This window comes from Cydia amplana, chromosome 4 (genome assembly GCF_948474715.1).
Source record: "Cydia amplana chromosome 4, ilCydAmpl1.1, whole genome shotgun sequence".
NCBI lineage: Eukaryota > Metazoa > Arthropoda > Insecta > Lepidoptera > Tortricidae > Cydia > Cydia amplana.
In genome coordinates, this window is record NC_086072.1 from 8,237,760 (window position 1) to 8,265,500 (window position 27,741).

The window sequence follows — 27,741 nt, forward strand, 5'->3', positions numbered from 1 at the left end:
ATGACATTTTTTCAAAACACGTGAATGCGAATTTTCTTAAAAATTGTGAAGAAATGTTGTGTTAAAGGTTGTTGGAGTGAAATAATTGCTAATTGTGGAATATTGTTTCACAAGAAAGCCACAATTATTACATTTTACTATAAAAATACAAGACAACATTGTCAAACTCATTAGGGTGACTATGATGTCGGCACGTTGTGAATCGGTCTCACAGAATTGTTATTATTAACGTAGGTAATGTAAAAGTAAGTTTAACTTAATAGGTATTATGTCTTTATTTCGGCATTTTTAATTTAAGATTTGTTATAGAATAAATTGCCAAAATATAAAACCAAAGTGCTTAACTCCTTAAATATTACAGACTCTCATTTATACATAATATTTTGTTACGGAAAAGGTGTGTCAAATTGTTTATATAATTAATATAATATATGCAATCGATTCTTTATAGGTAGGACACATTTCCGTCAATAGAAAAAAGACACCAACTTTAAAAAAACGTCATATTTGCTAAACAGATCTTCAATGACGCTTACACTTAAAACAAGCAACAACGGTTGCACTCCAGGAGTGCCGATAGAAATGAAAACTCACCTCACTATGTTACCGACGCCCGGTAACACGATACATACGTTTAGCGGAGGTATTCTATTTATTTATTATATATTATTATCATTCTCAAATAAGATCACACTTTTTCATTGACATGTTTATTTACATACTGCCATGACAACGTCAAATTATTTGAACATAGGTACACCGAAAAAAATATGTATTTTGCATGAAAAAATAAGAAATTCTCGTGTAAGTGAATATTATGTATTCTTATGAGAAATAAAGATCTTTAAACCTAAGAGTCTTGAAAAGGAGTCCGCAACATAAATGTCAAATAACATTGAGTTTTTCTTTATTGATTTAAATGCCATTTAAATTATGAGTGGCCACCTTACGGGGCTTCCGGTCACGTGATCGCCTTACGTCCCTTACGGTCACGTGATCGCCTTACGCTGTCTCCAGTTTATCATATTTCCTCACCTCAAAAAGTGCCCAGTGCCGCTAAAGAAGTTTTCACTTCAAAAAGCTGAAGTGGACAAAAGGGAAGCCTACCTTTATGAACATACCATGAGTGAGTGCGAAAGAGGCCGACTACAAATGAAAAAAAAAACCTGACTACTTAAACTTTCACTTTATTTACAAAATGACACACCCTACTGATATATTCCATGTTATGTTATCCTAATATCCCACATACAGATGTCTTATGGTCACCCTAATTAGAACGAGATGCAGGGCTCTAGTTTGACTTCTCATGTGGACACACTTTTTGGTCAATGTACTCGATCCAGTTTATTAACTCTAAATCCGTGACTTCCGTACGTTTAATATTTTAGTTGGCAACTTTATTACACATTTAAATTTTTTTTGAACGCTACTTTTCGTTCGTCAGCCAAGCAACTTTGAGGTTATCCAAAGCCTCTTAACTTCAACAGGCTAAAAGAAGTGTTGTTGGATTTACTTTTATAAGAAGTGAAGGCTTAAAACTTAGTGAAAGTGAAAGAGTTCATCATGAGTTATTCAAAGTTTGACTTGACTTTCAAGATAGGTCAATATTTAGACCGTCACCTTGTGTTTCCCTTACTGGAATTCTTGGCTGCTAAAGAGGTTGGTTGTCGTCACCAAAACAGCTTCAGAAGTTATCCTAGAATAACAAATTATTATGTAAAATTATATAGCATTTGTCATGTATTCATAATTCCCAGGGAGGAACGAACAACAGTCTACTAACCATGATATTACAACAACAATGAGTTTTATTCTTTGAATACCATGTTTTATCTCCGTTGGAAGAGGTGCCTTCATTTCGCCATTGTAACTTATTAATGTGTTATATGTATTTATAGTGTACAATCAAATGCTTACTACTACATTGAACTGCACAAAATAACACAGGTTTGTGTTTAGAGTCAGATTGTGCATAAATCATTTAATTAGTAAACAATACATAATCCTGCATATCACTTTGGTAATAAAATGTTGCCTATCCCTTTTTGTATCTATTTCAGACCTATGATCAATCGGAGCTACTGCAAGCTAAATTGGAGATCTTGAGCAAAACCAACATGATTGACTATGTCATAGACATCAGGAGAATGCTTTATCCAGATGAGGATACACCAGAGGTAAATAGTTTCATTCAACTATATCTTCTTCTTCACTACATAGTATAATACAAAGTCGCTTCCCGCTGTCTGTCTGTATGTATGCTTAGATCTTTAAAACTTTTTTTTTGTTAGCCTGGTTTAGTGTCCCACTGCTGGGCAAAGGCCTCCGCTCCCTTCCTCCACTCAACCCTGTGGTTTTAAAACTACGCAACAGATTTTGATGCAGTTTTTTTTAATAGAAGAGTGATTCAAGAGGAAGGTTTACTATAATTTGTTAACCCTTGCGTAGCTGGGGCGGGGCGCTAGTAACATATAAACTTAACATTTTCACACAGGTTGTTTACGTACAGTTTTTGACATGGCGTTGATGACACTTTATTACTTCATTGACGTGGCAGCGAAAAAGTTAAGAAATTGAGAACTAGCAGATTGTCATTTTTTTAGTCTTAAGTTTATCAGCAGAACTTTTGAGTTTGAGGAGACTACTAACTGAACTATGAGAATAGTGGCTGCTTTTTTCATATCAACAGTATTTTTTTTAACAGCATGAGTATTTTTTTTTAATATTTACTTTTTCTTTTTAGGAGATCAAGTCCCGCAGAGGTGTAGTGCTGTCACAGCTTCAAGAGCTGCAAGATGCAGTGGAGCCAGTTCTGAGATTGATGCAGAGAGATGATGTCATGAAGACGGTGGAAACCATGAGGGACCCCAAAACTCTTATAAACTATTTAACTACAAATAAGGAGTTTGAGGTTTGTTATCAATAATTTTGTTTGTAATGTATCAATAGGGATATAGATATATTACGCAAAACTGTGCGTAGGGGGTGCCACTACCACAATCAGTCACAATCTAAGGGTCTACCGCAAACAAGAGTCTAAATTTTGTCATCTAACCTCTCTATCACTTGCATATTCAAGCTTGGAGGATATAATCAAACGGAGACGCCATGTCTGTAATTTTCTGTACAAAACAGTCTGCCGATTTTTGCGGGGGAGGGGAACGTCAAATGTATGCGTAACGTAAAAATAGCCATGTCAGATAAACGTCAGTCCATACATTGTGTATGACCGTTGGCCGCCTATTTTCGACAGAGGGGAAAGCCTGTTAATGGCTACTCCGTTTAGTTGTATCCTCCAAGTATTCAAGTGATAAAGAGGCAGTTCTATAATAGAATCCCTAGCATAGTGAGGGATTCATGAACGCCCATGGTGGAAATAATTTTGCTACCATGTGACACATAGTGCTACATCACCTATGAAGAAAACATTTTCATTATGAAAAAAAAACAGTGTATTAAAATGGAAAGGTGGCACCACTTTGATGCCTTCTAGCAGGGGACAAAAGTGCCACTTTGATCCCTCCTAGCAGGGGACAAAAGTGCCACTTTGATCCCTCCTAGCTGGGGACAAAAGTGCCACTTTGATCCCTCCTAGCCGGGAAGGAACAACACTGTTTAAAAAAAACTTCTGTAAACTCAGGATGTTTTTTGATAATCACTATGTAATAAATAATAAAATTGAAATATCTCTTTTCCAGTTCAAAATTCAGATGATTGACAGCATGTACCAGCTTGCTAAGTACCGCTATGAATGTGGTAACTATGTGGAATCCGCTTCCTACTTGTACTTTTGCCAGCTAGTCATGTCGCCCACTGATAAGGTAAGAAAATTAAAATCTACCTTCCACTTAATCTTATGACTGATTACTTCTGTATCCGAGCGTTTTCTAAAATAAATATCGAAAACCTGATTCCTTCAAATCTGGACATTCTTGGGCTCATTCTACTCAGAATCGACAGCATTCTCCATCTTTCCATTAAAAAAAGATGTCCCAAAATGTCCATTCCATTACGTCACGTTTTATTATGAGAAAAATTTCACTTGTATGGACGTGACGTAGTGGAATGTACAATTTTCATACAATTTTTTTTATCATCAGGATTGAATATGCTAGTGATTCTGAGTTGAAAGAATCCAAAAACACCAGGATCTGTGAGAATCGAGTTTACAATATTTATTTTAGAAAACGCCCATCCAACCTAATAGCACAGAATAAATAATAGTATTAAGTACAGAAGACTCACTCTCTAACAAAACACGTCTGTTACGATCAGCACAGATATGGCCGCTAGGTGGCGACAGCGCCACGCGCGGCTTATGGCTTTCCCCAAAATTGGGGCCGGAACGGATGTACTTAGCTACCTGTAGCAAAGCGACGAAATCGCTGAGTGAGACACGCCTGCTAATAGTAAGAAAGGCTGATCATTTTTGATGCTCCAAATTTTACTTTTAAATAGTCAGTTAACCTAAAAAGTATAATAAAGAAAAATAATAGATATTGTATGTACATTTTCATTTATTATTTTACCAAGCAAAACCAAAACTAATCTTACTACATATGCATATTCCAGCATAACCTTAGTATTGTTGATCTTTAAGGGCTTCAAATTCTTGAATTACATTTTCACTGGTCACACTGTAGGCATGATTTTCTGTGTAGCTCACATCCTGTAAATAACAATCGTATATACATACATTGCCTAACAAATAATAAGACATATCTAAAAGTATACTTACACCTGTGGCCAGGGTGTTGTCATAGCGAGGATGGTACTGGCTTCTATGGTTCAGAAGAAGGGCTACTGAGGGAAACCATAGGCCACACAGTTCACATTGATACACTAATATGCCAAGAGCATTGATGTGGTTTTGGTGTGTTTTGGTTATGAAATGTTCCGCTTTGTACCTGAAACAAAGATGTATTACGAAATTTATGATTACGACCTACTAATATTTTTTATATGAATCCGTGCGAACCAACCCTCACCTGTGGTTATACAACTGCTCGTAGTTCCTAAACTTGCGGTCACAGGCGTTGCAGAGCAATAGTTTGCCCAAATGAAAATTGTAGCAAGTTCGCAACCATGGACACGAGAGCCAATGCACTTCTGCAGTTTTGTAACAGGAAAAAGCCACTTCGCAAGCATTGCAGGCGTAGTTGCTGGCGGTCGTGTGCGTTTTCGCGTGCCGCAGTAGTCGGGGAATGCTTGTGAAAACTTTCTCACAGAATTCGCATTGTAAGAGCGACGATGTCTTGATTTCACGAACACAATCCAGATTGTTCGCTTGGCAGCAGCGGGTCGCGTGTTGCATGGCCACGTCCTGGCGCGGCCACACCTGGAAGCATTCTATGCATGTCCACACTACCTGCCACCGTGGCTGAATGTCTAATATCGCATGTCGCGTAGAGTAGTGCCTCCTCAGGCCAGTTTCGTATACGAAACATTTCCCGCACGTGCTACACGTATACGATCGAACGGGTTTCGAGCAGCTCACGTCGAGGCTTTCTTTCTTTTTCGTATAGTTCAAGGCTCTATTCAGCATATGAATGTTTTCCATTATGCGAGCGTTGTTTTCCTTAACTCTCTCCAGACTGTACTCTAATGGACAAATAGTACTTTCGAAACTTGCACCCGTGTTATTGTGATCATATAAATGTTTATTGATATAAATATTTGGTAACGCATTGGGGTTTTTGAACGTTTGTTTTATACTCTGCTGCATATTTAAAAAGTTCTGGTTATCAATCTGGTCTGTTTCGTGGCTCCGCAAGTAATGTGATCCAGAAACAGATATAGTATCAATATTATTAATTTCCGTCTCATTGACCTGTTTCGCACAGGAATCAAGACTTAAATGTTCATATTCTGGCCCTGACACTATTTTCACTACCAAATGAGACGATTTCTCTGTTGCTTTTCTCGAATTATGCGTCTTGCCTTCCAACCACTCGCTGAATCTCGTTTCTTCATTTTCACCATCGATCGTAACGTTCAAATATTTAAAATTAACGTCTGTCTCAAATCTCTCAACTACTAGTTTAGCTGACATCTTTGCGAATGTGTCGATACATTTTGACAGACCGTTGATTAATTCTTTTTTTAAATATGATTGGCTGGAAAAAAGTTTGTATACCAATTTCCTAGCTAACTGAATTATACCAAACTGTGATGAAAACATTGATGTTAAAATGTAGTGTAACACTTTCTTAATTGTCTTAGAACTACCTGTCAGTATTATGGGGCAAGCTGGCCAGCGAGATCCTCGTGCAGAACTGGGACGGCGCGCTCGACGACCTCACCAAGCTGCGCGAGTTCATCGACAACGGCGCGGCCGGCGCCGCCGCCACCAACATGCAGGCGCTGCAGCAGCGCACGTGGCTGGTCCACTGGTCGCTGTTCGTCTTCTTCAACCACGCCAAGGGCCGCGACCTCATCATAGAGATGTTCCTGTACAAGCCTCTGTGAGTATACCTACCACCAACATGCAGGCGCTGCAGCAGCGCACGTGGCTGGTCCACTGGTCGCTGTTTGTCTTCTTCAACCACGCCAAGGGCCGCGACCTCATCATAGAGATGTTCCTGTACAAGCCTCTGTGAGTATACCTACCATCAACATGCAGGCGCTGCAGCAGCGCACGTGGCTGGTCCACTGGTCGCTGTTTGTCTTCTTCAACCACGCCAAGGGCCGCGACCTCATCATAGAGATGTTCCTGTACAAGCCTCTGTGAGTATACCTACCACCAACATGCAGGCGCTGCAGCAGCGCACGTGGCTGGTCCACTGGTCGCTGTTCGTCTTCTTCAACCACGCCAAGGGCCGCGACCTCATCATAGAGATGTTCCTGTACAAGCCTCTGTGAGTATACCTACCACCAACATGCAGGCGCTGCAGCAGCGCACGTGGCTGGTCCACTGGTCGCTGTTTGTCTTCTTCAACCACGCCAAGGGCCGCGACCTCATCATAGAGATGTTCCTGTACAAGCCTCTGTGAGTATACCTACCACCAACATGCAGGCGCTGCAGCAGCGCACGTGGCTGGTCCACTGGTCGCTGTTTGTCTTCTTCAACCACGCCAAGGGCCGCGACCTCATCATAGAGATGTTCCTGTACAAGCCTCTGTGAGTATACCTACCATCAACATGCAGGCGCTGCAGCAGCGCACGTGGCTGGTCCACTGGTCGCTGTTTGTCTTCTTCAACCACGCCAAGGGCCGCGACCTCATCATACAGATGTTCCTGTACAAGCCTCTGTGAGTATACCTACCACCAACATGCAGGCGCTGCAGCAGCGCACGTGGCTGGTCCACTGGTCGCTGTTTGTCTTCTTCAACCACGCCAAGGGCCGCGACCTCATCATACAGATGTTCCTGTACAAGCCTCTGTGAGTATACCTACCACCAACATGCAGGCGCTGCAGCAGCGCACGTGGCTGGTCCACTGGTCGCTGTTCGTCTTCTTCAACCACGCCAAGGGCCGCGACCTCATCATAGAGATGTTCCTGTACAAGCCTCTGTGAGTATACCACCAACAAGCACGCGCCGCAGCACCGGTCTTTATTAACCAGGCTAAGGGCTCCCGTATCATCATAGAGGTCTTCTTATAACAGCCGTTGGATGTTGACAACTTGACACACACCACACACTCTTGATCTTGATAGATGTCGGTAGGTAGATGGTCATATTTTCAGAATGAAATTTATTTATTTATCCTTTATTGCACAAAATATATACAACAATGTATAAATGGCGGACTTAATGCCAAATGGCATTCTCTACCAGTCAACCATAGGGTCAAACAGATACCTACAATTGGTGCAGAGACAGAAATATATTGAGTGAATTAAAAAAAGCAAACCATACTTACATACCAGTGGAAGTGTGCTGGGCCCATAACCTATTGGGTTTGGAGTGGAAATCTATCAGGATTGAAATGATAAAACATTATATTGTAGCAGACAGTAAAACGAAAAGTATATTCTTTTGTTACCAAAATTAGACAGTATAAAAAAAACACAGACAATTAAACACAATAGTCGCTAGCTAATGGTGTTAGGTTCAAAACCTGTTTGGTTTATATTTTCCAACATTTTTTTTTTAACTTTAATCTGCAATCGGCTGTTCTAGCCATAATCAGATGGTTTATTTTTAATTATTATTTAGGGTGGCGTTCCACTTGGCACTATCACCAGTTTGCGGAAGGACGTCGTTCCACGTGAGCTTTTATATTTTTCGTGATATGCTATCGAAATCGCTGCAGAGTTATCTTGGTCTGACTCTACATACAGTATACCGTGAAAAAAACAGATATACCTACCTAACGAAATATATGTTAAATGGACTCGTCACACTTGTCGACAACGTTTAAGCCTAAGGTTTCATAACGTTAATAAAATTATTATATTATTATGTCTAGTTCTCGACGGAAGTTAGCTTATAATAACAGACTCGACCTGTGTTCCCCTGCCGCGATTTACTTCCATGGTCGCAATAGCCTACTCTGCGCGGGTCGGAAGCAAACGGCCACAACTCCCTATTTAAAAAAATCGTATTTATAACATTAGTAACCTTGTATAATATTTGCAGGTACTTGAACGCCATCCAGACGATGTGCCCGCACATCCTGCGGTACCTGGCGACGGCCGTCATCATCAACAGGTCGCGAAGGAACGCCCTTAAAGATCTTGTAAAAGTAATCCAACAGGAAGCATACACGTACAGGTAATGTTTAAGAGCCAACAGGAGCTAAGATTTAAATATTTTAGGTAAATATACCCGTCTCGCTAACGGAAGCGGCTCCTAAGACTAGTGCGATAAGGACAAGGCGAAAAATCGTGCGTAAAAATCTCAAAAATCGAGGTTTCGTACTCGACTGTTTCCTCCTCCAAAACTTAACCAATCGTAACCAAATTTGGAAATCTAAAATGATAATGACATTATCTGTGTCGGACCGTTTTGCTTTTTTGACTAATTGATATCAGTTTTGAATAGCGCGCCTCTCATTGCGGCACAGTCAATTAGGCCATTTTGGCCATTTTTTAAGGGCTCTAGCGCCTTAAAAAACGAAAATATCAAAAAAATCAAAACGGTCCGACACAGATATTGACAATATTAATCTGTGTTGAAAAAATCATTGCTCTAGCTTCAAAACCTACGGAGGAAACAGTCGAGTACGTTTGTATGGAGAAATGACCACTCCTGTTGGCTCTTAACGCACAACGATCTTATATTCATGTCATAGTTAAACAAACTTAAGTACCTAAATGGGTTGCATTGCAAGGGACTGCAATTCGTTGTAGCACTTAAACCCGTAACCGCGTTATATACGAACCTTCGGGGTCTTGCGTCGCCGTCTACTTAAGTTGTTTAATTTGCTTGTACATTTAGTAGTTCTTTACTTGCTTTAGTATCCCTTTGTCTATCTATGGTAATTTTTAATTAAATATTAAGAATTTCAGAAGTTTTAAAGGATCATGATGATCAGCAAGGAGGAAGGATGTTTTAAGAAGATAAAAAGGACCATAAAGATTACTTCCCATTGGAAATTTTGAGTACTAATTAACGATTCAACAAAGAAGGTCACCTTTATATTTTTATTACTCTCAAAACAAAAGGAAATCTTAATCTTTCTTAAACTCTATAAACGAATAGTCTACTAGTACGTCTAGTACTGTACTAGTGGTGGCGTAAGTGGAAACGAATTGGATTCAATTACATTATATGTTTGTCACAGGGACCCGATCACAGAGTTCATTGAACATCTGTACGTGAACTTCGACTTCGAAGCGGCGCGCCGGAAATTAAATCAATGCCAAGCCGTGCTGCTGAACGACTTCTTCCTGATCGCCTGCCTCGAGGAGTTCGTGGAGAACGCGCGTCTCATGATCTTCGAAACCTTCTGCCGCATCCATCAAGTCATCAGCATTGGGTACATTATTTATTAACACGCTTTTATTAGGTCGACCTGTATGTAACTAACATGTAATGGAATCTTGCAAGTTAAATTTGATCCACTTCCCGGTTTCCGATTGAGCTGAAATTTTGCATACACATGTAAGTCGGGTGACAATGCAATATTATGGTACCATCGAGCTGATCTGATGATTGAGACAGGAGGTGGCCATAGGAACTCGACCTGTATGTAACTAAATTGTAATGGAATCTTGCAAGTTAAATTTGATCCACTTCCCGGTTTCCGATTGAGCTGAAATTTTGCATACACATGTAAGTCAGGTGAGAATGCAATATTATGGTACTATCGAGCTGATCTGATGATGGAGACAGGAGGTGGCCATAGGAACTCTGTGATAAAACAACGCAACCTAATTGTGTTAGGGGTTTTTAGAATTGTCTCGATGAGTATTAGTTGTCGTAAGAAAAGTACAGTCAGCGATAAAAGCGTGTACCAAAAATTAATTTTTTGCCAAAAACTTATGTTAAGGCCTAGTAGGGGCGTCTTCCTCTCTCACTCTCACTGCGCGTAAGCGTGAGCGAGATGGATGTGCGTGCTCGGGACCGCAGATATCATGTTTTTGAATTTTAAAACTGCTACTTGCTACTGAATGTAAAAACCAAAAAGGAGATGGCAAGATGAATTTAACGCATTCTAAACCTATTAAAGAATGGTCGAAAATATCAACATATAGGTTTGAATGAAGAAGAAAAGGAGAGGCCTTTGCCTAGCAGTGAGACTTGTAAGCCAACGAAAAAAAACACTGAAATATAGTTTGTTTCGATCTCTGTCCGCATTTCGCAATGAAAGGGTATTAGTATTGAAACTATCTCTGGAATACACTTTGATATGATCTCTCATAAGCATCATTGCTGCAGATACCTATTATTTATACATTCTGCAGTCGGGCTACTTTGGGCAGACATTAAAAAATGTAGATGATTATTGTAATTATAACTAAAGTCTATTTTTTTGTTCGGTAGACTGAAATGACAGTTAATAGTATGAAATGACATTTCATGTTCATACTATTAACTGTCATTTCAGTCTACCGAATAAAAAAATAGACTTTAACAAGATATATAATTCTCTAGAATGTTGGCTGAAAACCTGAACATGCAGCCGGACGAGGCGGAGTGCTGGATCGTGAACCTGATCCGCAACGCGCGGCTGGACGCTAAGATCGACTCGAAGCTCGGGCACGTGGTGATGGGCGCGCAGCCGCTCTCCCCGTACCAGCAGCTCGTCGAGCGCATCGACTCGCTCGCCGTGCGCTCCGAGGCGCTCACCTCGCTCGTCGAACGCAAACATAAAGCCCGCAATCAAGATGTAAGTTATGTGACGTTCACATATATCAGTGATATATTAGTAAAGACGGGTACCTTCGAAGTGGGGCAATTCTTTGGTGCGCAAATCGCGTTCTTGCACATGTATATGAACAGGCCTATCTTTACTTTGAAATAATTATTTTGTGATGGTTTTCAGCTGCTTCCCATATTCACGATAATATATTGTGAATTGTCATACAAAACATTTCAAATTTGCTATATTTATTTACAGATCCGTTGGGGAGCCCAAGAATTCTAAGTCAAGAAGACGGTTTAGTCACTACAGATATTGGTGGTCACAGAACAAAAGTTTACTACAGTTCATGTGGATGATGCGATTTGTATTAAATATACTTATAACTACAATCTTTTAAATGTTTCATTTCATTTAACTGGTCAAATTCAGGATATTTACAAACTTGTCACAATCACAGACACTTGCTACCAGCACCAGGCAAAAATGCTCAGAATTATTAAATGGTATACAAACAACAAGCACTCAGTCTACCTTATATCATTTTTTTTTTATGAAATAATTTACCTGTTAATTTATAGTCTCTCAAACTCAAGGACTTTTTTGTTACTTTAACATAAAAATTTATAATTATAAACAAATATTGATTAATTATATATTTATTGAAACATTTTTGTACATTCAAGATTAAGCTAACTAATCCACTGGTTTAATTGTAACAAATCGAGAAAGAATAAAAGCAACCAAGATTGTTGAGATGACAAAGATCACAACAAACACATAGAATGTGTCCTCGGAGAACACATCTGTGAATGCTGGGATGTGACTATAGAACTCCTCCACTACCTGCAGGAACCCTCCTTTGGTGTTGCGTCCCATCTCTTATCACTTCTTCTTAGTCTTCTTTTCAGATTTCGTCTGGATTGTTGAAACGGGTTGCTCCACTGGTGCTAGTGCCGAAATATGTTTATTTAATAACTGTAGCAGCTCCAAACAAGTTAAGTTACCACTCTTAAGAGTGACTTTTTTGTAATTGGCAGTTTCTGGAATTAAAATTAATTATTACACGATTGTTGATATACAATTTAGTTGCAACAAAAATGTATTAATATATTTGTTATCTCACCAGCTATTGAAGGAGTAAGGATGATATCTACAGTAGGCTCGCTGCGGTCACAAACAATATCTGTTTTCAGAGCACAATTAGGATTTGTTAAGGCGATTTTGGACGAACTTATATAGTGCAGGAAGTTTCTGAAAATTAAAATTGTATGATATGGTTCTAGCAACATATACAATGAACACACATCTATATAGTAAGATATTGGTAAATTATGAGATAATCGGTAATAAGGACATACGAAATGTGTCGAAACTAGCCTAATAGCTTGTCTGGACCAAATAAATAGGTTAAAACATCTCTTTAAGTATCGATAAGGTATCACAGAATTTAACAAATATATAAATCAATTCAAACGTAATAAATATCCACCACAACCTGCATTAAATGTAAACAATTTCTGAGAATAATTTAGGTCTATAATTCTGTACCTTGTTTCTGTAACGTTGTTGCCAAAAGGGTCAAATTTAACAGTAATTCTTTTCGCAGCTTTCAAATTCACAGCTCTTAGCTGTTTTCCAATTGCAGAAACTACTCCTCCAGACCTTCGCAATGTTCCGCTGAAAGGAATCGACATATTATAGATCTTTCGAATTTTCAGGAAGAAATATATATTTATATTATAACCTAGCTATAAATACTGAAATTTGTTTATGAAGATGGCTGATAGATGTAATCAGCTAATCACTGATTAAAAAAAATAACATGGCGTGAAAGTGTCCTGAAAAAGCGATAATTAAAATGATGAATGAAAGTATTGTTAAACATTAAAAATATATATTAAGATTAATTATTGCTAGTAACTAGTTGGAAATTAAAACGGTATGTAATTAGATGTTAGTGATATGAACATGTATCTCCGTAAACGCAAACTCTTTCACACGACCGGATCATAATTTGCGCCGGTCAACTTTTCATAACTATAACGATAGAAATATTGATTGCATCGTACACAGGAACCTTAATGGCTCCTCTACACGATGACACGATGGGCCAACACCGGCCACTCCAAGGGACGCAGCCACGCGGTAGAATGAGATAGCAATGTCACTTGCTCCCTCTAACGCATAAATGCGTCCTTTGGAGTGGCCGGCGTTGGCCCATCGTGTAGAGGAGCCATAACATAGCATCGAGCATCAAAGACATTTGCTGAATTTGCTCTATGGTCACGTAATTGTCAAATCAACGCAGAGAGACGTCAATTTGTAGCAGACATTATCCACATCGTTAATTGATCACATTATAGCAAATTCAGCACGAGGAGCTTGTACATTTGTTAATTTTACACTTTACGTTAATTTAATCAGTAAACAAAATGTACCCCGTTGGCCAACGTTAGTATACACATCTTTAAGTGATCGCTTCTTGAGCTAGTAGAGAAGCACGTCCTTTGTTTGATTGCCCTAAATATTACCATTATGTAGCATAAACCTTTACATATTTTAACTGTGTATCTTTGGTGTACGGTGTTCAAATTTGAATTATTTGGTGTAGCTCCAGCGGGGGAAACGAGTGGTGGTGCAGTGGGTGTGTCGGGAGGGGTTAGCACGACGGCAGGGACGACGGGCACGGCGCCCGGGGCCGTCAGCACGGCGGCCACCACGGGCACGCCGGGCGCCGCCGTGGCGCCGGGCACGGGCACCATGGCGCTAGTGTCGCCCGTCGCCGCGCCGCCGCCCGACCTGCCCGTGCTCACATGCCCGCGGCGACCCAATCTCGGCCACGAGGGGAGGCCCATCATGCTTAGAGCAAATCACTTTCAAATATCCATGCCGAGAGGATATGTCCATCACTATGATGTTAATATACAACCAGATAAGTGTCCACGAAAGGTAATAAATCAGCCCATTTAATGATTTCTGATATCTTGAGATTAATTGAAATATTATGTAAACAATGTTGTAACCAAAACAAAATATTATGTATTTCTTTTAGGTGAATAGAGAAATTGTAGAGACTATGGTTCATTGTTATAATAAGATATTTGGTGCCCTCAAGCCAGTGTTTGATGGTAGGAATAACCTTTACACAAGAGATCCTCTGCCGATTGGCAATGACCGAGTAGAACTGGAAGTCATATTGCCTGGAGAAGGCAAGGACAGAGTTTTTCGTGTTACAATTAAATGGGTAGCTCAGGTAATTGTCATTTCATAGATTCATTTCATTTCTGATTGGTATATTTATTCATGATTGTTAATCTTCCAATGAATTTCTGATTAGAATTGCAAATATTGATATTATTTTTTCATAATTTAATCTTATCTTAAACATACTAAATTGATTTATTAACTTTTATTTGAAAAGGAAAGCCGCCACACTGATGTATGCTAAGATGTTAACCAAGTTGCTAAACTCTTGTTCCTTGTTTGAATGATGTGAGCTGACACACAGCTGACATGAGACTAGTCTGATTTTGGAAATTGATAATGTCACTATTATTTATTTATTTATTTCAGGTTTCATTATTTGCATTAGAAGAGGCTTTAGAAGGTCGAACAAGACAGATACCATATGATGCCATTTTAGCATTGGATGTAGTAATGAGGCATCTGCCATCCATGATGTACACCCCGGTGGGGCGATCATTCTTCTCATCTCCGGAAGGCTATTATCATCCTCTGGGTGGCGGCCGAGAAGTCTGGTTTGGTTTCCATCAGTCAGTGAGACCAAGCCAATGGAAAATGATGCTTAATATTGATGGTGAGATACTCAGCTAATATTTTGTTTATAAACTACATATTTACTTACTTTTGTTTAAGAACTAATATTTTGTAATACTTGTCATCCTAGAACTTTACTAATAGTAATAGGTTATTCAAATAATAATATTTTAATTCATGATTCTGATTTAATCTACAAATACAAATTTTAGCTAAATAAGCCCAATAAGGCAATGTTACACCACTATCCTTACTATAGCTGGTCAAGCAAATATTGTCAGTAAAAAAAGGCGCGAAATTCAAACTTTCTATGAGACGATGTCCCTTCGCGCCTACATTTTTCTACTGACAAGATCTGCTTGACCAAGTATAAACAAACATCAGAAAAAAAAATGTTGAGCCATGAAAGTTTAGTTAGATTAGTTTAAATTTTAAGTTTAGTTTAACTAAAGTTATAAAGTTAGTATATATGAACATTTGTTTTCAGTATCTGCCACTGCATTTTACAAGGCCCAACCTGTCATAGAGTTTATGTGTGAAGTATTAGACATTCGGGATATTAATGACCAAAGAAAACCATTGACTGATTCACAAAGAGTGAAATTCACGAAAGAAATAAAGGGTTTGAAAATCGAGATCACTCACTGTGGCACCATGAAGAGGAAGTACCGCGTATGCAACGTCACGCGGCGGCCCGCACAAATGCAATCGTAAGTATATATCAAGCTTTTCCTCATAGTTTTATTACAAAAAATGTGGTGTTTTACGGTCCTATAGATAACGAAATATATTGATCATGTTTATGTGTCCCTGATAAGAATCTGTACCATCGGTAGCAATAATAGTTGCAGCTGTTATCCTTGAGTTCCATGACTATTAGTTAATTACTCTAGTTATGAGTAGTTAGTTTAGTAAAATAGGCATATGATATGATATCCATTTATAAATTATTTATTGTATGTTTTATAGTAATGACATAGAAATTTGTAATAAGTATACATCTATTTGAAATATAATTATTTTAAATTAAATGATGACAATGTCATATGATAATAATAAGTTATAAATGTCACCGGTATAATTTTTAATTTTATTTATTTAGAAATTTAAATCACATTAACTTGTTGGTATCTAATTAAGCTGAATTTTGGCATACTTGTGAAATACCAGTGACTTACGACCAAGCCCTGTGATAAAATAATGCAACCTAAGTAAATATGGTACATTTAGTGAAAAAAGTTTACATTTTTAGTTACAAAAACCTTATTTCCTTTAAGACGAAGTTATAATCAGTATATTATTATTTATATTTTAACTTAATTTTTTTTAGCAATGGTTGTTGTGGTTTGCAGATTGTATCTATCTATTCACAATTTTTTTTGGTGTTTATTTACTTGTCGTTAATCTAGATTGAAATAAATAATAAAATCCCTCTTTTCCACAGATTCCCGTTGCAACTAGAGAATGGACAAACTGTTGAATGTACAGTCGCGAAATATTTCCTAGACAAATACAAAATGAAGTTAAGATATCCACATTTACCGTGTCTGCAAGTCGGACAGGAACACAAGCACACATACTTGCCCCTGGAAGTGTGCAACATTGTCCCAGGACAGAGATGTATCAAGAAACTGACGGACATGCAAACGTCTACCATGATCAAAGCCACGGCCCGCTCGGCGCCCGATAGGTATGTTTTGAGGACATTTTTGGCCATTTTTAAGGAAAAGATTAAAGGGAAATTAAATTAACATTACTACTATTGATAACGTTAGCAGGAAATAAAACTGTTGCGGAAATTTACAAACACTTTTACAATTATGTTTTTATTTAAATTGATGAATATACTTGTTAAGTTTGAAACCTAGTGATTTCAGGAATAGTTAGGTCAATATTAAGTATGATCATAAATACCAAAAATAAGAATTTGATTACAACATATTTGCCTAAAATGATACTTAAAGTCGCAAACATTTTTACACTGAGTGCGACAAAATACATATTTTAAAAAGCGCTCTATTAATTTCGTACTGAGTATTATAAATACTTGTGTTAAGAGAACACCACTCTTCCACATAATATAACTTGAAAAGTAACGTTATATAATAAAAGGTTCTTTTGATATACTTACTCGTATTACAAAGACATCGCATCATGAAAGACAACTTAGAAACCGACTATGTGCGGGGATCACGCGTTGTCTTTACGTCAGAGGTTAGTCGATTCGATAGTTGCTCAAACTAAATGGAACCCTACAAACCTATACAGGGAGCGTGAAATCAACAACCTAGTGCGCCGCGCGAACTTTAACACGGACCTGTACGTGAAGGAGTTCGGGCTGACCATCTCCAACAACATGATGGAGGTGCGCGGGCGCGTGCTGCCGCCGCCCAAGCTGCAGTACGGCGGCCGCGTCTCCTCGCTCGGCGGACAGGTGCGTGCGACACTCTACCGTTTTACTGTATTGGTTAACCCTCTGACCTCTATAAATATTATAGGACATTTTTACATAAATTGCCTAAGCCCCACGGTTGACGGGTACCCACAGCTCAAGAAAGCTTGTGTTGTGGCCGTTGTGGGTACTCAGACAATGATATATATAATATACAAATACTTAAATACATAGAAAACAACCATAACTCTGGAACAAATATCTGTGCTCGTCACACAAATAAATGTCCTTATTATGCAAAATTTAATCCTATCTCTTTGAAACAAAGATAAAAAGCGGCCAAGTGCGAGTCGGACTCGCCCATGAAGGGTTCCGTATTTAGGCGATTTATGACGTATAAAAAAAAAGCGGCCAAGTGCGAGTCGGACTCGCCCATGAAGGGTTCCGTATTTAGGCGATTTATGACGTATTAAAAAAAAACTACTTGCTAGATCTCGTTCAAACCAATTTTCGGTGGAAGTTTACATGGTAATGTACATCATATATTTTTTTTAGTTTTATCATTATCTTATTTTAGAAGTTAGGGGGGGGGGACACACATTTTACCACTTTGGAAGTGTCTCTCGCGCAAACTATTCAGTTTAGAAAAAAATGATATTAGGAACCTCAATATCATTTTTGAAGACCTATCCATAGATACCCCACACATATGGGTTTGATGAAAAAAAAAATTTTGAGTTTCAGTTCGAAGTATGGGGAACCCCAAAAATGTATTTTTTTTTTCTATTTTTGTGTGAAAATCTTAATGCGGTTCACAGAATACATCTACTTACCAAGTTTCAACAGTATAGTTCTTATAGTTTCGGAGAAAAGTGGCTGTGACATATGGACGGACAGACAGACGGACAGACAGACAGACAGACAGACAGACAGACAGACATGACGAATCTATAAGGGTTCCGTTTTTTGCCATTTGGCTACGGAACCCTAAAAACTACTTACTAGATCTCGTTCAAACCAATTTTCGGTGGAAGTTTACATGGTAATGTACATCATATATTTTTTTTAGTTTTATCATTCTCTTATTTTAGAAGTTACAGGGGGGGGGGACACACATTTTACCACTTTGGAAGTGTCTCTCGCGCAAACTATTCAATTTAGAAAAAAATGATATTAGAAACCTCAATATCATTTTTGAAGACCTATCCATAGATACCCCACACGTATGGGTTTGATGAAAAAAAAAATTTGAGTTTCAGTTCAAAGTATGGGGAACCCCAAAAATTTATTGTTTTTTTTCTATTTTTGTGTGAAAATCTTAATGCGGTGTACAGAATACATTTACTTACCAAGTTTCAACAGTATAGTTCTTATAGTTTCGGAGAAAAGTGGCTGTGACATACGGACGTACAGACAGACGGATAGACGGACAGACGGACAGACAGACAGACAGACATGACGAATCTATAAGGGTTCCGTTTTTTGCCATTTGGCTACGGAACCCTAAAAATTATGTAGGGAATATATATCGATGCACTTGACACAGTAACATAAGTTCTCAATAATGTCGTATAGACAACTGTACAGTATAGGTAGGTACACAAACTATTGCCTAAAGTTAACCAAACCTAATCTATGCCTAACCTAACCTAATATTATCAGCATTAATTTAGTGAACAGATTTTAGTTGTAGGACAAAGGAAGAATCAATAGAATTTCTACAAAGGTTTTTCGAGGGTTTCCTTTTTATTTAATTTAAATGAACATGTTGGCTAACTGGTGCGCGTTCGTTCCCGCTCAGCAGGCGCTACCCAACCAGGGCGTGTGGGACATGCGCGGCAAGCAGTTCTTCATGGGCGTGGAGATCCGCGTGTGGGCCATCGCCTGCTTCGCGCCGCAGCGGACCGTGCGCGAGGACGCACTCAAGTACGTATAGTTTGTAGCTTTCCAATAGACCCCGAAGGCTAATCCTATTGTCTATTGTTAAGAAAAACCGCTCGTGCCACGTGCCACAACCACCTGCATAAAAAATCGGGACTTCGGTTACTGAGTGCCGGCGAGTAGAACGCTAAAGAACCAGTCTAAAATGTGTCATCGAGATGCGTAACAAAGGCGCGTTATCGGAGAGCGCAGCTAAACTGGTTTTTTGAGCGTTGGACTAGCCCGCGCTCAGGTGCCAAATAGAATAATTAGGACCCTTTTTTGCAGGTAAGTAGCACGTGCGGTTTTACTGAACAATAGACAATAGGATTAGCCTTCGGGGTCTATTAGAAAGCTACAAACTATACTTTAAATAACTAAGGGCCAGTTGCACCAACCACATTGACACACTGATCAACGTCAGCCGGCGCGCCCCGGCGCTTTACTATGAAACTTTCCATACATACAAATTTAGCGAGCTCTTTAACGTTACGAACAGTTTGGTGCAACCGATCCTAAATGTTATGTACGATTCACATTGATCGGGCCGGGCTAAATGTGGCCTATCGATGTGTATGTCGATGTGATCGATATGTGCTAACCTAACCTATTTAACATGAAAATTTTAGAAAAACGGAGTTAGCTTTACGACCTAAAAGTATAACCGAATTAGAAGTCAAACTACAGAATTGCATCTCGTTTTGATTACGCGAGTTTGGAGCCATTTGACAGTTATTTCGACATGACAAAAAGCAATAGGTCAACATGCTAACTTATTTGAAGTGAGACACAGTTCTTGGCTTTGATACTCGCTTATGGACCGCACTTTGTGATCGCAGAACTCATTAGTTTTAGTATTAGTATCGTGGTATGTATGTACAGTCAGCAGCAATAGTTGCTAAGGGGAGGTGTTCAAAATTACCTTGACGCGCTCTTATTCTCTTAACAATAAAGTCGCGTCAAGATCATTTTGAACCCCCCCGATTAGCAACTATTGCTGCTGACTACTGAGCATTTAAAAATCGATCTCTAAAGTCAAATCGAACTTTATAAAGCCTCACCCGATTCCGACCACTCTCCTATTCAACGCCGTGATCTAATTCACAAGTTATCCGTTCAGAAACTTCACCCAGCAACTGCAAAAGATCTCGAACGACGCGGGCATGCCGATCATCGGGCAGCCGTGCTTCTGCAAGTACGCGACGGGGCCGGACCAGGTGGAGCCGATGTTCAAGTACCTCAAGTCCACCTTCGTGCAGCTGCAGCTGGTTGTGGTCGTGCTGCCTGGGAAGACGCCCGTTTACGGTACAACACATTCTTACATGAACCGTTCACAATAGGGTATTTGACGTTTTTTTTTAGCCTGGTTTAGTGTATCACTGCTGGGCAAAGGCCTCCCCATAACTGTATTAAAAAAAATATTTTACATCATGCAAGAAATAAAGCACCAGAAGATTAATAGAGAAATGTAGACAGCGGTAATCTTTAGACACAATTTCTATTTTAAAACCCGTATAAAGATATAAAGAGTAGGTAGTTTGATCGTGACGTCACATGCTAGTGTAGTGTGTGTGTAGTGTAGTGTGTGTGTGTAGTGTAGTGTGTGTGTGACTACACGTCTTTTTGGAATTTTATTCTCAACAAAATAAGCTGAAAAGCATTGAGAACCACAATCAACATTTTTAGTGACATTTTACTGTAAGCAGTTGAACAGGCTAAATAAATTACATAACGGAATTTTGTATTTGCTGATGGCTTTCTCTACTTTATATAATAACTAGCGACCCGCCCGGCTTCGCACGGGTTAACAAATTATATATAAACCTTCCTCTTGAATCACTTTATCTATTAAACCGCATCAAAATCCGTTGCATCAATTTTTTTTAAAGATCTAAGCATACATAGGGACAGAACAGCGGCACAGGGCGGACACGCCATACATCAAAAATGATTTGCGTTTATATGTGTGCGCGGCACGTCTGTACACGCGTCATTGAGTTTCTGACGGAATCCTGACGGAATCTCAGTAGAGCGACTTACGCACACATTCATGTCGCGGCCAGTCGCGGGCGAGGTAATCCCAGTCGGGGCGGGGCGGTGCGTGTCCGTTCTGTATGATAATACTATTACTTATTCTGTGACAGCGGGAAGCGACTTTGTTTTATACTATGTAGTGATGACATTCATAGATAAGAAATATTTGTTTACTAATCAACAAATACATGTCCATAGCGGAAGTAAAGCGTGTCGGCGACACGGTGCTCGGCATGGCGACGCAGTGCGTGCAGGCCAAGAACGTGAACAAGACCTCGCCGCAGACCCTCAGCAACCTGTGCCTCAAGATCAACGTCAAGCTGGGCGGCATCAACTCCATCCTGGTGCCGTCGCTGCGCCCTAAGGTGAGAGGACTCCTAGTTAACCCTTTGAACGCCACATCTGACGTGCGCGGCGCGTTTTCGTGAACCTTGTTGAAGGTTGATATTGGGCTATAAAGTGTCATTCAATAGAACTGCTTACATAAAGTCTATTTTTTAATTCCGTAGACTGAAATGTCATTTCATACTATTAACTGTCATTTCAGTCTACCGAATAAAAAAATAGACTTTAGTTAGCAATAACTATGTAAACAAAAGTTACTAGTAATTTGACATTCGGTGTCAATTTTAGTATGGCGGTTTGTTTACAAAGTTAGCAAGTTCTATTGAATGACACTTTAGCTGCGAGCGTCGGTTGAATTCTTTGGCGATCAAAGGGCTCTTCTTTTTCAGTTTACCTTCAACACATGGCTAGTTTTCTAGACAGGGCCATCGCAATTATATTTCGCAACCAGTTGCGATGTAATATATTATGATCACGCTTCATTTACATACCCCTCGTACTTACAGTACAAAAGAATATTATGGACTTTTTGTAATAGGAAAGTCAATTGATTTTTATACACGAACTAGAACCTCACTTTCGTAATAAATATAGCCTCTGGGCCTTAGGGCAAATCCGCCACTGGCTAGGCCCATACTGGCGGGATACATTTTTTCAAAAACTCGAATAAGAGAAACTATCAGCAGAGTTGTCAACTTTGATTGTCTTGTCCACAGAAGTAACTTTATTGTAAAATGTGTTAGACCCTTGTGGTATATATATCGTAGTCAGAATGTATAATCCGCAGTCTTACATTACGGCTAGCCGTTTTACAAAACAGGGGCGTTTTGAAATGCGGCGGTTCGACGATTAGCCGGATTGTCATTGCGATACGTTCTTCAATAAGGCGGCCTACGTTTAGCCGCATCGTATCTACTATTTAGATTGTAGAGTGACCATTGTTTCGGTCGCCTACGTAACCGGAGTTTGACAATGTTTGCAATTTAATTTATTTTTACCATGGTCCCACCGCACTACATGTGTTTCTTTTCCAAAACATTTCCTTCACAACTTAAATAGACGAAGCCCCGCAAGCGGGGCTCCTATTTCTGGGCGGTTTGCCCTTCGGGCATCTGAAGCTACCTAACGAACCTAACCTATTTACCTACCTACGCTTTTTTCCCCAAAGTGTAATGTTTTCACGGACGTCTCACTAAATCAATAGCTAGGTAGGTTAGGTTCGTTAGGTAGCTTCAGATGCCCGAAGGGCAACGTCTAGTTAAGTTGCGAAGGAAATGTTTTTTGAAAAGAAACAGTCCGACGAACTCCAGATTTGATGGACATCCCAGCGTTTTTCATAGTTTGTTGTTGTTATGTCAGGCAGCGCCATGAGTGTTAAAAATGGGAACTAAAAACTGTCAAAGCGGCGGCTAATGACTCGCTGTATTACATTACGGCTAGCCGTCTTGAAGAACGTATGGCGCCGAATACATTCCGGCGGATTTTCATTCAGCCGCATTCAATCCGGCTAATCGTCGAACCGCCGCATTTCAAAACGCCCCTGTTTTGTAAAACGGCTAGCCGTAATGTAATACGGCGGATTACACAGTCCGACTGCGACATATAGACTAGGTAACTTGAGGTATGCTTGTGCACTGTGCAGGTGTTTAACGAGCCGGTGATCTTCCTGGGCGTGGACGTGACGCACCCGCCGGCGGGCGACAACAAGAAGCCGTCCATTGCGGCGGTGGTGGGCAGCATGGACGCGCACCCCTCGCGGTACGCCGCAACGGTGCGCGTGCAGCAACACAGGTCATTCAATTACGAAGATCGGGAATCGTAAGCTTAAACCCCGGGCCTGGCCGGCTAACGCGTTAACCCGCCAAGCCCGGGTTTTTTCGCTTATGGCTTTTGATGGACTATTATGTATATTTCACGGGGTCCCGTTGTTTCCCATAAAGTTTTAAGTCATAATGTATTGTTTGTCATATTATCGTTAGTCATAAAACTGAAACCGTTAACATTTCAGGATTTTTGTTAGGTTATCCTATAGATAGGTTTGTTTTATGGCAATCCTGAAAAGTGACGCGTTTCTGAACCAAATGAATTATGAATAACGAAAATTCGGGCAAACAATACATTATGGCTCAAAACTATTTGGGAAACAATAGAGACCCATATTTCACACGATACCGATGAGCGGGACGCTTGTGGCTTTTTTTTAAATTTTATTACGATTGTAGTTTCATTGGTTTTTAAATTCGCCTCGCTTAATCTGGTCTAAGCGGAACACGAAGTCCTTTCTTTCTTAGATTATAGTTTGCATTTTAACATTAGAAAGATGATAAGCGATCTTGACGTGTCTTTTAAATGAAAAACGCTTTTAGAAATCAGGAACTATTACTTATGATAGCAAAAGAATGTAAAACAATCGTATATGATTCATAATTGTTACATATTTGCCGTGACTTATTTTTCAAAAGTTTTTTTCAATAAAAAGACACGTCAAGATTGTTTATTTTTCTAATGCTAAAAAAACGAACTATAGTAAATTTTTTGGTAATTTTATTTTTGTACCATGATACAGAATTTAAGTACTTATACTATCAGAAAAATGCATGCTATTTTAATTACTGCTATATAGAGAATTATCTCAAGATTACAATTTTTTCTTGTATGGACAAAATTATGCTCCTCATTGACCTCAAAAATACCATAGCAACAGTAACAAAATAAAAAATATATATGGTAAACAGCTTTCTTAGGGTGGTATTCCACCTGTCCAATGTGTATTTGCGTCTCACATTTTGCTTAGTGAGAGAGTGAGACGCAATGCATATTAGACCAAGAAATTAGACAGGTGAAATAGCAACTTTATCCAGTAGTGGGGCTATAAAACTTATTTCGCACCAGCATGCTTGGTTTGAGGCCATTGAGCATCTTATAAACAAAGTAAAAACAACTGGTGCCTTTGACGCTACACCATTTTTCTAACTTTAAAAATGATTAATCAGTACCCGCTTAAACGGGTACTTCTTCATTAAACTAAAAAAACCGCGAATATATTGCAATTACTTGCCAGGGGTATTCAAATGAGTAAAATAAATATTTATCTCAAGAAAATGATTTAAGTACCTAATAAGAACAGAAAGAATCGACTTTATATTACGACCGAAAATTCGAATGATAGAAAGTGATTGGCATTAAAAATTCGCGACCAAATCGGTATTATTACCATTCATCAGTATTTATCATCAATACATATATATCATTACTTATCATATTCAAATTCGCTTGCCATCAGCTGTTGTAATACTCCTCCCGTGTATGACTTATGCATGTCAAGGTCAAATTGCAGACAAGAGATTGTTCACGAGATGAGCAGCATGGTGCAGGAGCTGTTGATAATGTTCTACAAGAGCACAGGCGGGTTCAAGCCGCACCGCATCATCATGTACCGCGACGGCATCTCCGAGGGGCAGTTCATACACGTGCTGCAGCACGAGCTGACGGCTGTGCGCGAGGCGTGCATTAAGGTGGGTGTTGTAGCTCCACAGACTGTTGGAGCAGCCTGGTGCAGGAGTTGATCATTTTCTACGATTAGTTAAAAATTTATATTACAGTGGCTGGATCTAGCCAAAGCGTTTGATACAGTTGAGTTCAGGATATTATTAAACAAACTTGAAAGCCGACAGGGAGTGTGAAAGAAATTATAATGAGCTGGTTCAGAAGCCATCTTAAAAATCCTAAAACTTTTGATAAACGTTGAACTGGACGTAAATGACTCTACCAGTGCATTTTGGGGTTCCGCAGGGCAACTTATTGGGCCCACTTCTTTTTAATATGTAATTATAAGAGTTAATGAAATTTGGTGCAAAATAAGAGGCGCCCCAATCAATTTAAAAATGAATGCGTAACGACAGTCCACTATTGGCAAGGAGGCGCATATCACTATCAAGGAAGAGAAAAAATGGAAATATCGGATAGGGATTGCACTCAACAATCAACATTCTCCTGCAAAAACTGCTTTGAAAACGTCATAGCTAATCAGTATCTGTCTAGAGTCGAGAGAGTCAAGCCACAAACATAATATGAATATTTTTAAGTAGATTTGCTAGTTGGTTGCTTTTCTCCACTCAGACTGATCGACCTCTCTCTAATAGCAACTGTACATTAAATATTTCTCTATGTACAGTTGGAGGCGGAATACAAGCCGGGCATCACATTCATCGTAGTCCAGAAGCGGCATCACACGCGGCTGTTCTGCGCCGACAAGAAGGAGCAGTCCGGCAAGTCGGGCAACATCCCCGCCGGCACCACCGTCGACCTCGGCATCACGCACCCCACCGAGTTCGACTTCTATCTCTGCTCGCACCAGGGCATTCAGGTACGAGCACAGGACGGGCGGGCAAGTCGGGCAACATCCCCGCCGGCACCACCGTCGACCTCGGCATCACGCACCCCACCGAGTTCGACTTCTATCTCTGCTCGCACCAGGGCATTCAGGTACGAGCACAGGACGGGCGGGCAAGTCGGGCAACATCCCCGCCGGCACCACCGTCGACCTCGGCATCACGCACCCCACCGAGTTCGACTTCTATCTCTGCTCGCACCAGGGCATTCAGGTACGAGCACAGGACGGGCGGGCAAGTCGGGCAACATCCCCGCCGGCACCACCGTCGACCTCGGCATCACGCACCCCACCGAGTTCGACTTCTATCTCTGCTCGCACCAGGGCATTCAGGTACGAGCACAGGACGGGCGGGCAAGTCGGGCAACATCCCCGCCGGCACCACCGTCGACCTCGGCATCACGCACCCCACCGAGTTCGACTTCTATCTCTGCTCGCACCAGGGCATTCAGGTACGAGCACAGGACGGGCGGGCAAGTCGGGCAACATAACTTGTTTAAGAACAATTGAAGCCCTTATGTACATGCGTTCAGAGTACCGAACAGCTAATTCGCTTAACTGACAAAAACAATGCCGGCAACACTAGAGAGTGCCATGGTTTGAGCACGGGATTGTCGAGTACGTGAGCATCCACACCTAATCAACGCTGCGGGTTGTGAAGGAAATGAAAGGAATCACTCATCCTTGCGCTCAAACGAACTTCAAATTTGAGTTTGCTTTTCAATTCCTACGACATTCGTGGGTTTGTAGAAACCCACACATTTATGAGATGTTAATTTATTTAGTTTGTTTGTACAGGGCACGTCGCGACCGTCCCACTACCACGTGCTGTGGGACGACAACCACTTCGGGTCGGACGAGCTGCAGTGCCTCACGTACCAGCTGTGCCACACGTACGTGCGCTGCACGCGCTCCGTGTCCATCCCCGCGCCCGCGTACTACGCGCATCTAGTCGCCTTCCGCGCCCGCTACCATCTGGTCGAGAAGGTACCATTACCAGATAATGTACATTTAACCTGTCTGACTGAAGACAGTACGCGTACTAGTAAAATTCCTGTCATTAATGTCATTTTGATGCTGCTGCGTTGCCAGTGACGTCGTTTAGCACCAACGGATATTTTACATAGATGTAGCCGTCCGTGATAGAAGGAACATTTTATCCAGTGCACAAATTGTAATGGTTTGTTCCCTAATTCCATGCAAACAAAGGAAACGCATTTCTTTATCTTCCAGCTGATACTTCGGATATGACCATCAAATGTTTCCACAAAATCGGCGATACTTATGGACACCCTACAAATTATTAACAGGTTAAGTCAGATTGAGATTTTGAATTTCCACACGCCCGTATGTCGCAAACTTATTTTTAATAATACACAACAAGATACATGTTTACATGTTTTAATTACATGATTTTCTTTCCGAAATTCCACACGCCGCCTTCTGTTGAAACCCTGGCTTATTTATTACAGGAGCACGACTCGGGAGAAGGCTCCCACCAGTCCGCCTGCAGCGAGGACCGCACGCCCGGCGCCATGGCGCGCGCCATCACCGTGCACGCCGTCACCAAGAAGGTCATGTACTTCGCCTAGGCACGCCCTGCCGCCCGCCATGGCGTGCGTAATGG

The 27,741-nt window shown here is 40.3% G+C and overlaps 5 protein-coding genes across 8 annotated transcripts; 2 read left to right on the forward strand and 3 right to left on the reverse strand.

The window, feature by feature from the left end:
• The first annotated feature begins 1,439 nt into the window (after nucleotides 1-1,439).
• LOC134663223 (eukaryotic translation initiation factor 3 subunit E) lies at nucleotides 1,440-11,645 on the forward strand. The gene is made up of 9 exons (XM_063519611.1): nucleotides 1,440-1,662; nucleotides 2,064-2,180; nucleotides 2,747-2,914; nucleotides 3,702-3,824; nucleotides 6,226-6,467; nucleotides 8,586-8,720; nucleotides 9,733-9,927; nucleotides 11,046-11,280; nucleotides 11,512-11,645. The coding sequence occupies exons 1-9, from the start codon at nucleotides 1,567-1,569 to the stop codon at nucleotides 11,536-11,538; spliced, it is 1,338 nt and encodes a 445-aa protein (XP_063375681.1). The 5' UTR covers nucleotides 1,440-1,566; the 3' UTR covers nucleotides 11,539-11,645.
• On the reverse strand, nucleotides 4,532-6,134 carry LOC134647605 (zinc finger protein 836-like). 2 transcript variants are annotated; one of them, XM_063501964.1, is made up of 3 exons: nucleotides 4,992-6,134; nucleotides 4,742-4,910; nucleotides 4,532-4,672 (listed from the first exon to the last, which is right to left on the reverse strand). In XM_063501964.1, the coding sequence occupies exons 1-3, from the start codon at nucleotides 6,053-6,055 to the stop codon at nucleotides 4,583-4,585; spliced, it is 1,323 nt and encodes a 440-aa protein (XP_063358034.1). In that variant the 5' UTR covers nucleotides 6,056-6,134; the 3' UTR covers nucleotides 4,532-4,582. The 2 variants fall into 2 exon arrangements, with proteins under 2 accessions (XP_063358034.1, XP_063358033.1); XM_063501963.1 differs by having other exon boundaries at nucleotides 4,568-4,910.
• A 249-nt stretch (nucleotides 11,646-11,894) lies between the features above and the next one.
• On the reverse strand, nucleotides 11,895-12,132 carry LOC134663212 (uncharacterized). The gene has a single exon (XM_063519600.1). It carries the CDS (start codon nucleotides 12,130-12,132, stop codon nucleotides 11,950-11,952), a length of 183 nt encoding a protein of 60 aa, XP_063375670.1. The 3' UTR covers nucleotides 11,895-11,949.
• A 6-nt stretch (nucleotides 12,133-12,138) lies between these two features.
• On the reverse strand, nucleotides 12,139-12,996 carry LOC134663210 (large ribosomal subunit protein mL53). Its single transcript, XM_063519598.1, has 3 exons — nucleotides 12,805-12,996; nucleotides 12,380-12,507; nucleotides 12,139-12,296 (listed from the first exon to the last, which is right to left on the reverse strand). Exons 1-3 carry the CDS (start codon nucleotides 12,948-12,950, stop codon nucleotides 12,139-12,141), a joined length of 432 nt encoding a protein of 143 aa, XP_063375668.1. The 5' UTR covers nucleotides 12,951-12,996.
• Nucleotides 12,997-13,538: 542 nt separating this feature from the next.
• On the forward strand, nucleotides 13,539-27,741 carry LOC134663175 (protein argonaute-2). 3 transcript variants are annotated; one of them, XM_063519538.1, is made up of 15 exons: nucleotides 13,539-13,707; nucleotides 13,868-14,205; nucleotides 14,309-14,509; nucleotides 14,830-15,073; nucleotides 15,521-15,743; nucleotides 16,478-16,723; nucleotides 17,302-17,467; nucleotides 19,230-19,351; nucleotides 20,466-20,650; nucleotides 21,578-21,744; nucleotides 23,367-23,542; nucleotides 25,062-25,239; nucleotides 25,899-26,566; nucleotides 26,913-27,101; nucleotides 27,587-27,712. In XM_063519538.1, exons 1-14 carry the CDS (start codon nucleotides 13,689-13,691, stop codon nucleotides 27,064-27,066), a joined length of 3,087 nt encoding a protein of 1,028 aa, XP_063375608.1. In that variant the 5' UTR covers nucleotides 13,539-13,688; the 3' UTR covers nucleotides 27,067-27,101; nucleotides 27,587-27,712. The 3 variants fall into 3 exon arrangements, with proteins under 3 accessions (XP_063375608.1, XP_063375609.1, XP_063375610.1); XM_063519539.1 differs by having other exon boundaries at nucleotides 23,367-23,515; XM_063519540.1 differs by having other exon boundaries at nucleotides 13,541-13,707; nucleotides 23,367-23,515; nucleotides 25,899-26,090; nucleotides 27,587-27,741.

What these genes read in the sequence shown, in the direction of transcription:
- LOC134663212 (XM_063519600.1), bottom strand. Translation starts at nt 12,132, where the DNA reads ATGGGACGCAACACCAAAGGAGGGTTCCTGCAGGTAGTGGAGGAGTTC.
- LOC134663223 (XM_063519611.1), top strand. Translation starts at nt 1,567, where the DNA reads ATGAGTTATTCAAAGTTTGACTTGACTTTCAAGATAGGTCAATATTTA. An exon ending in AATTCTTGGCTGCTAAAGAG is followed by an intron (nt 1,663 to 2,063) that starts GTTGGTTGTCGT and finishes TATCTATTTCAG; the next exon opens with ACCTATGATCAATCGGAGCT. An exon ending in CAGATGAGGATACACCAGAG is followed by an intron (nt 2,181 to 2,746) that starts GTAAATAGTTTC and finishes TTTTCTTTTTAG; the next exon opens with GAGATCAAGTCCCGCAGAGG.
- LOC134663175 (XM_063519538.1), top strand. An exon ending in CAATTAAATGGGTAGCTCAG is followed by an intron (nt 14,510 to 14,829) that starts GTAATTGTCATT and finishes TATTTATTTCAG; the next exon opens with GTTTCATTATTTGCATTAGA. An exon ending in TGCGCGAGGCGTGCATTAAG is followed by an intron (nt 25,240 to 25,898) that starts GTGGGTGTTGTA and finishes CTCTATGTACAG; the next exon opens with TTGGAGGCGGAATACAAGCC.
- LOC134663210 (XM_063519598.1), bottom strand. Translation starts at nt 12,950, where the DNA reads ATGTCGATTCCTTTCAGCGGAACATTGCGAAGGTCTGGAGGAGTAGTT. An exon ending in AACAACGTTACAGAAACAAG is followed by an intron (nt 12,508 to 12,804) that starts GTACAGAATTAT and finishes TTTAATTTTCAG; the next exon opens with AAACTTCCTGCACTATATAA. An exon ending in CCTTACTCCTTCAATAGCTG is followed by an intron (nt 12,297 to 12,379) that starts GTGAGATAACAA and finishes TTTTAATTCCAG; the next exon opens with AAACTGCCAATTACAAAAAA.
- LOC134647605 (XM_063501963.1), bottom strand. Translation starts at nt 6,055, where the DNA reads ATGTCAGCTAAACTAGTAGTTGAGAGATTTGAGACAGACGTTAATTTT. An exon ending in GAGCAGTTGTATAACCACAG is followed by an intron (nt 4,911 to 4,991) that starts GTGAGGGTTGGT and finishes TCTTTGTTTCAG; the next exon opens with GTACAAAGCGGAACATTTCA.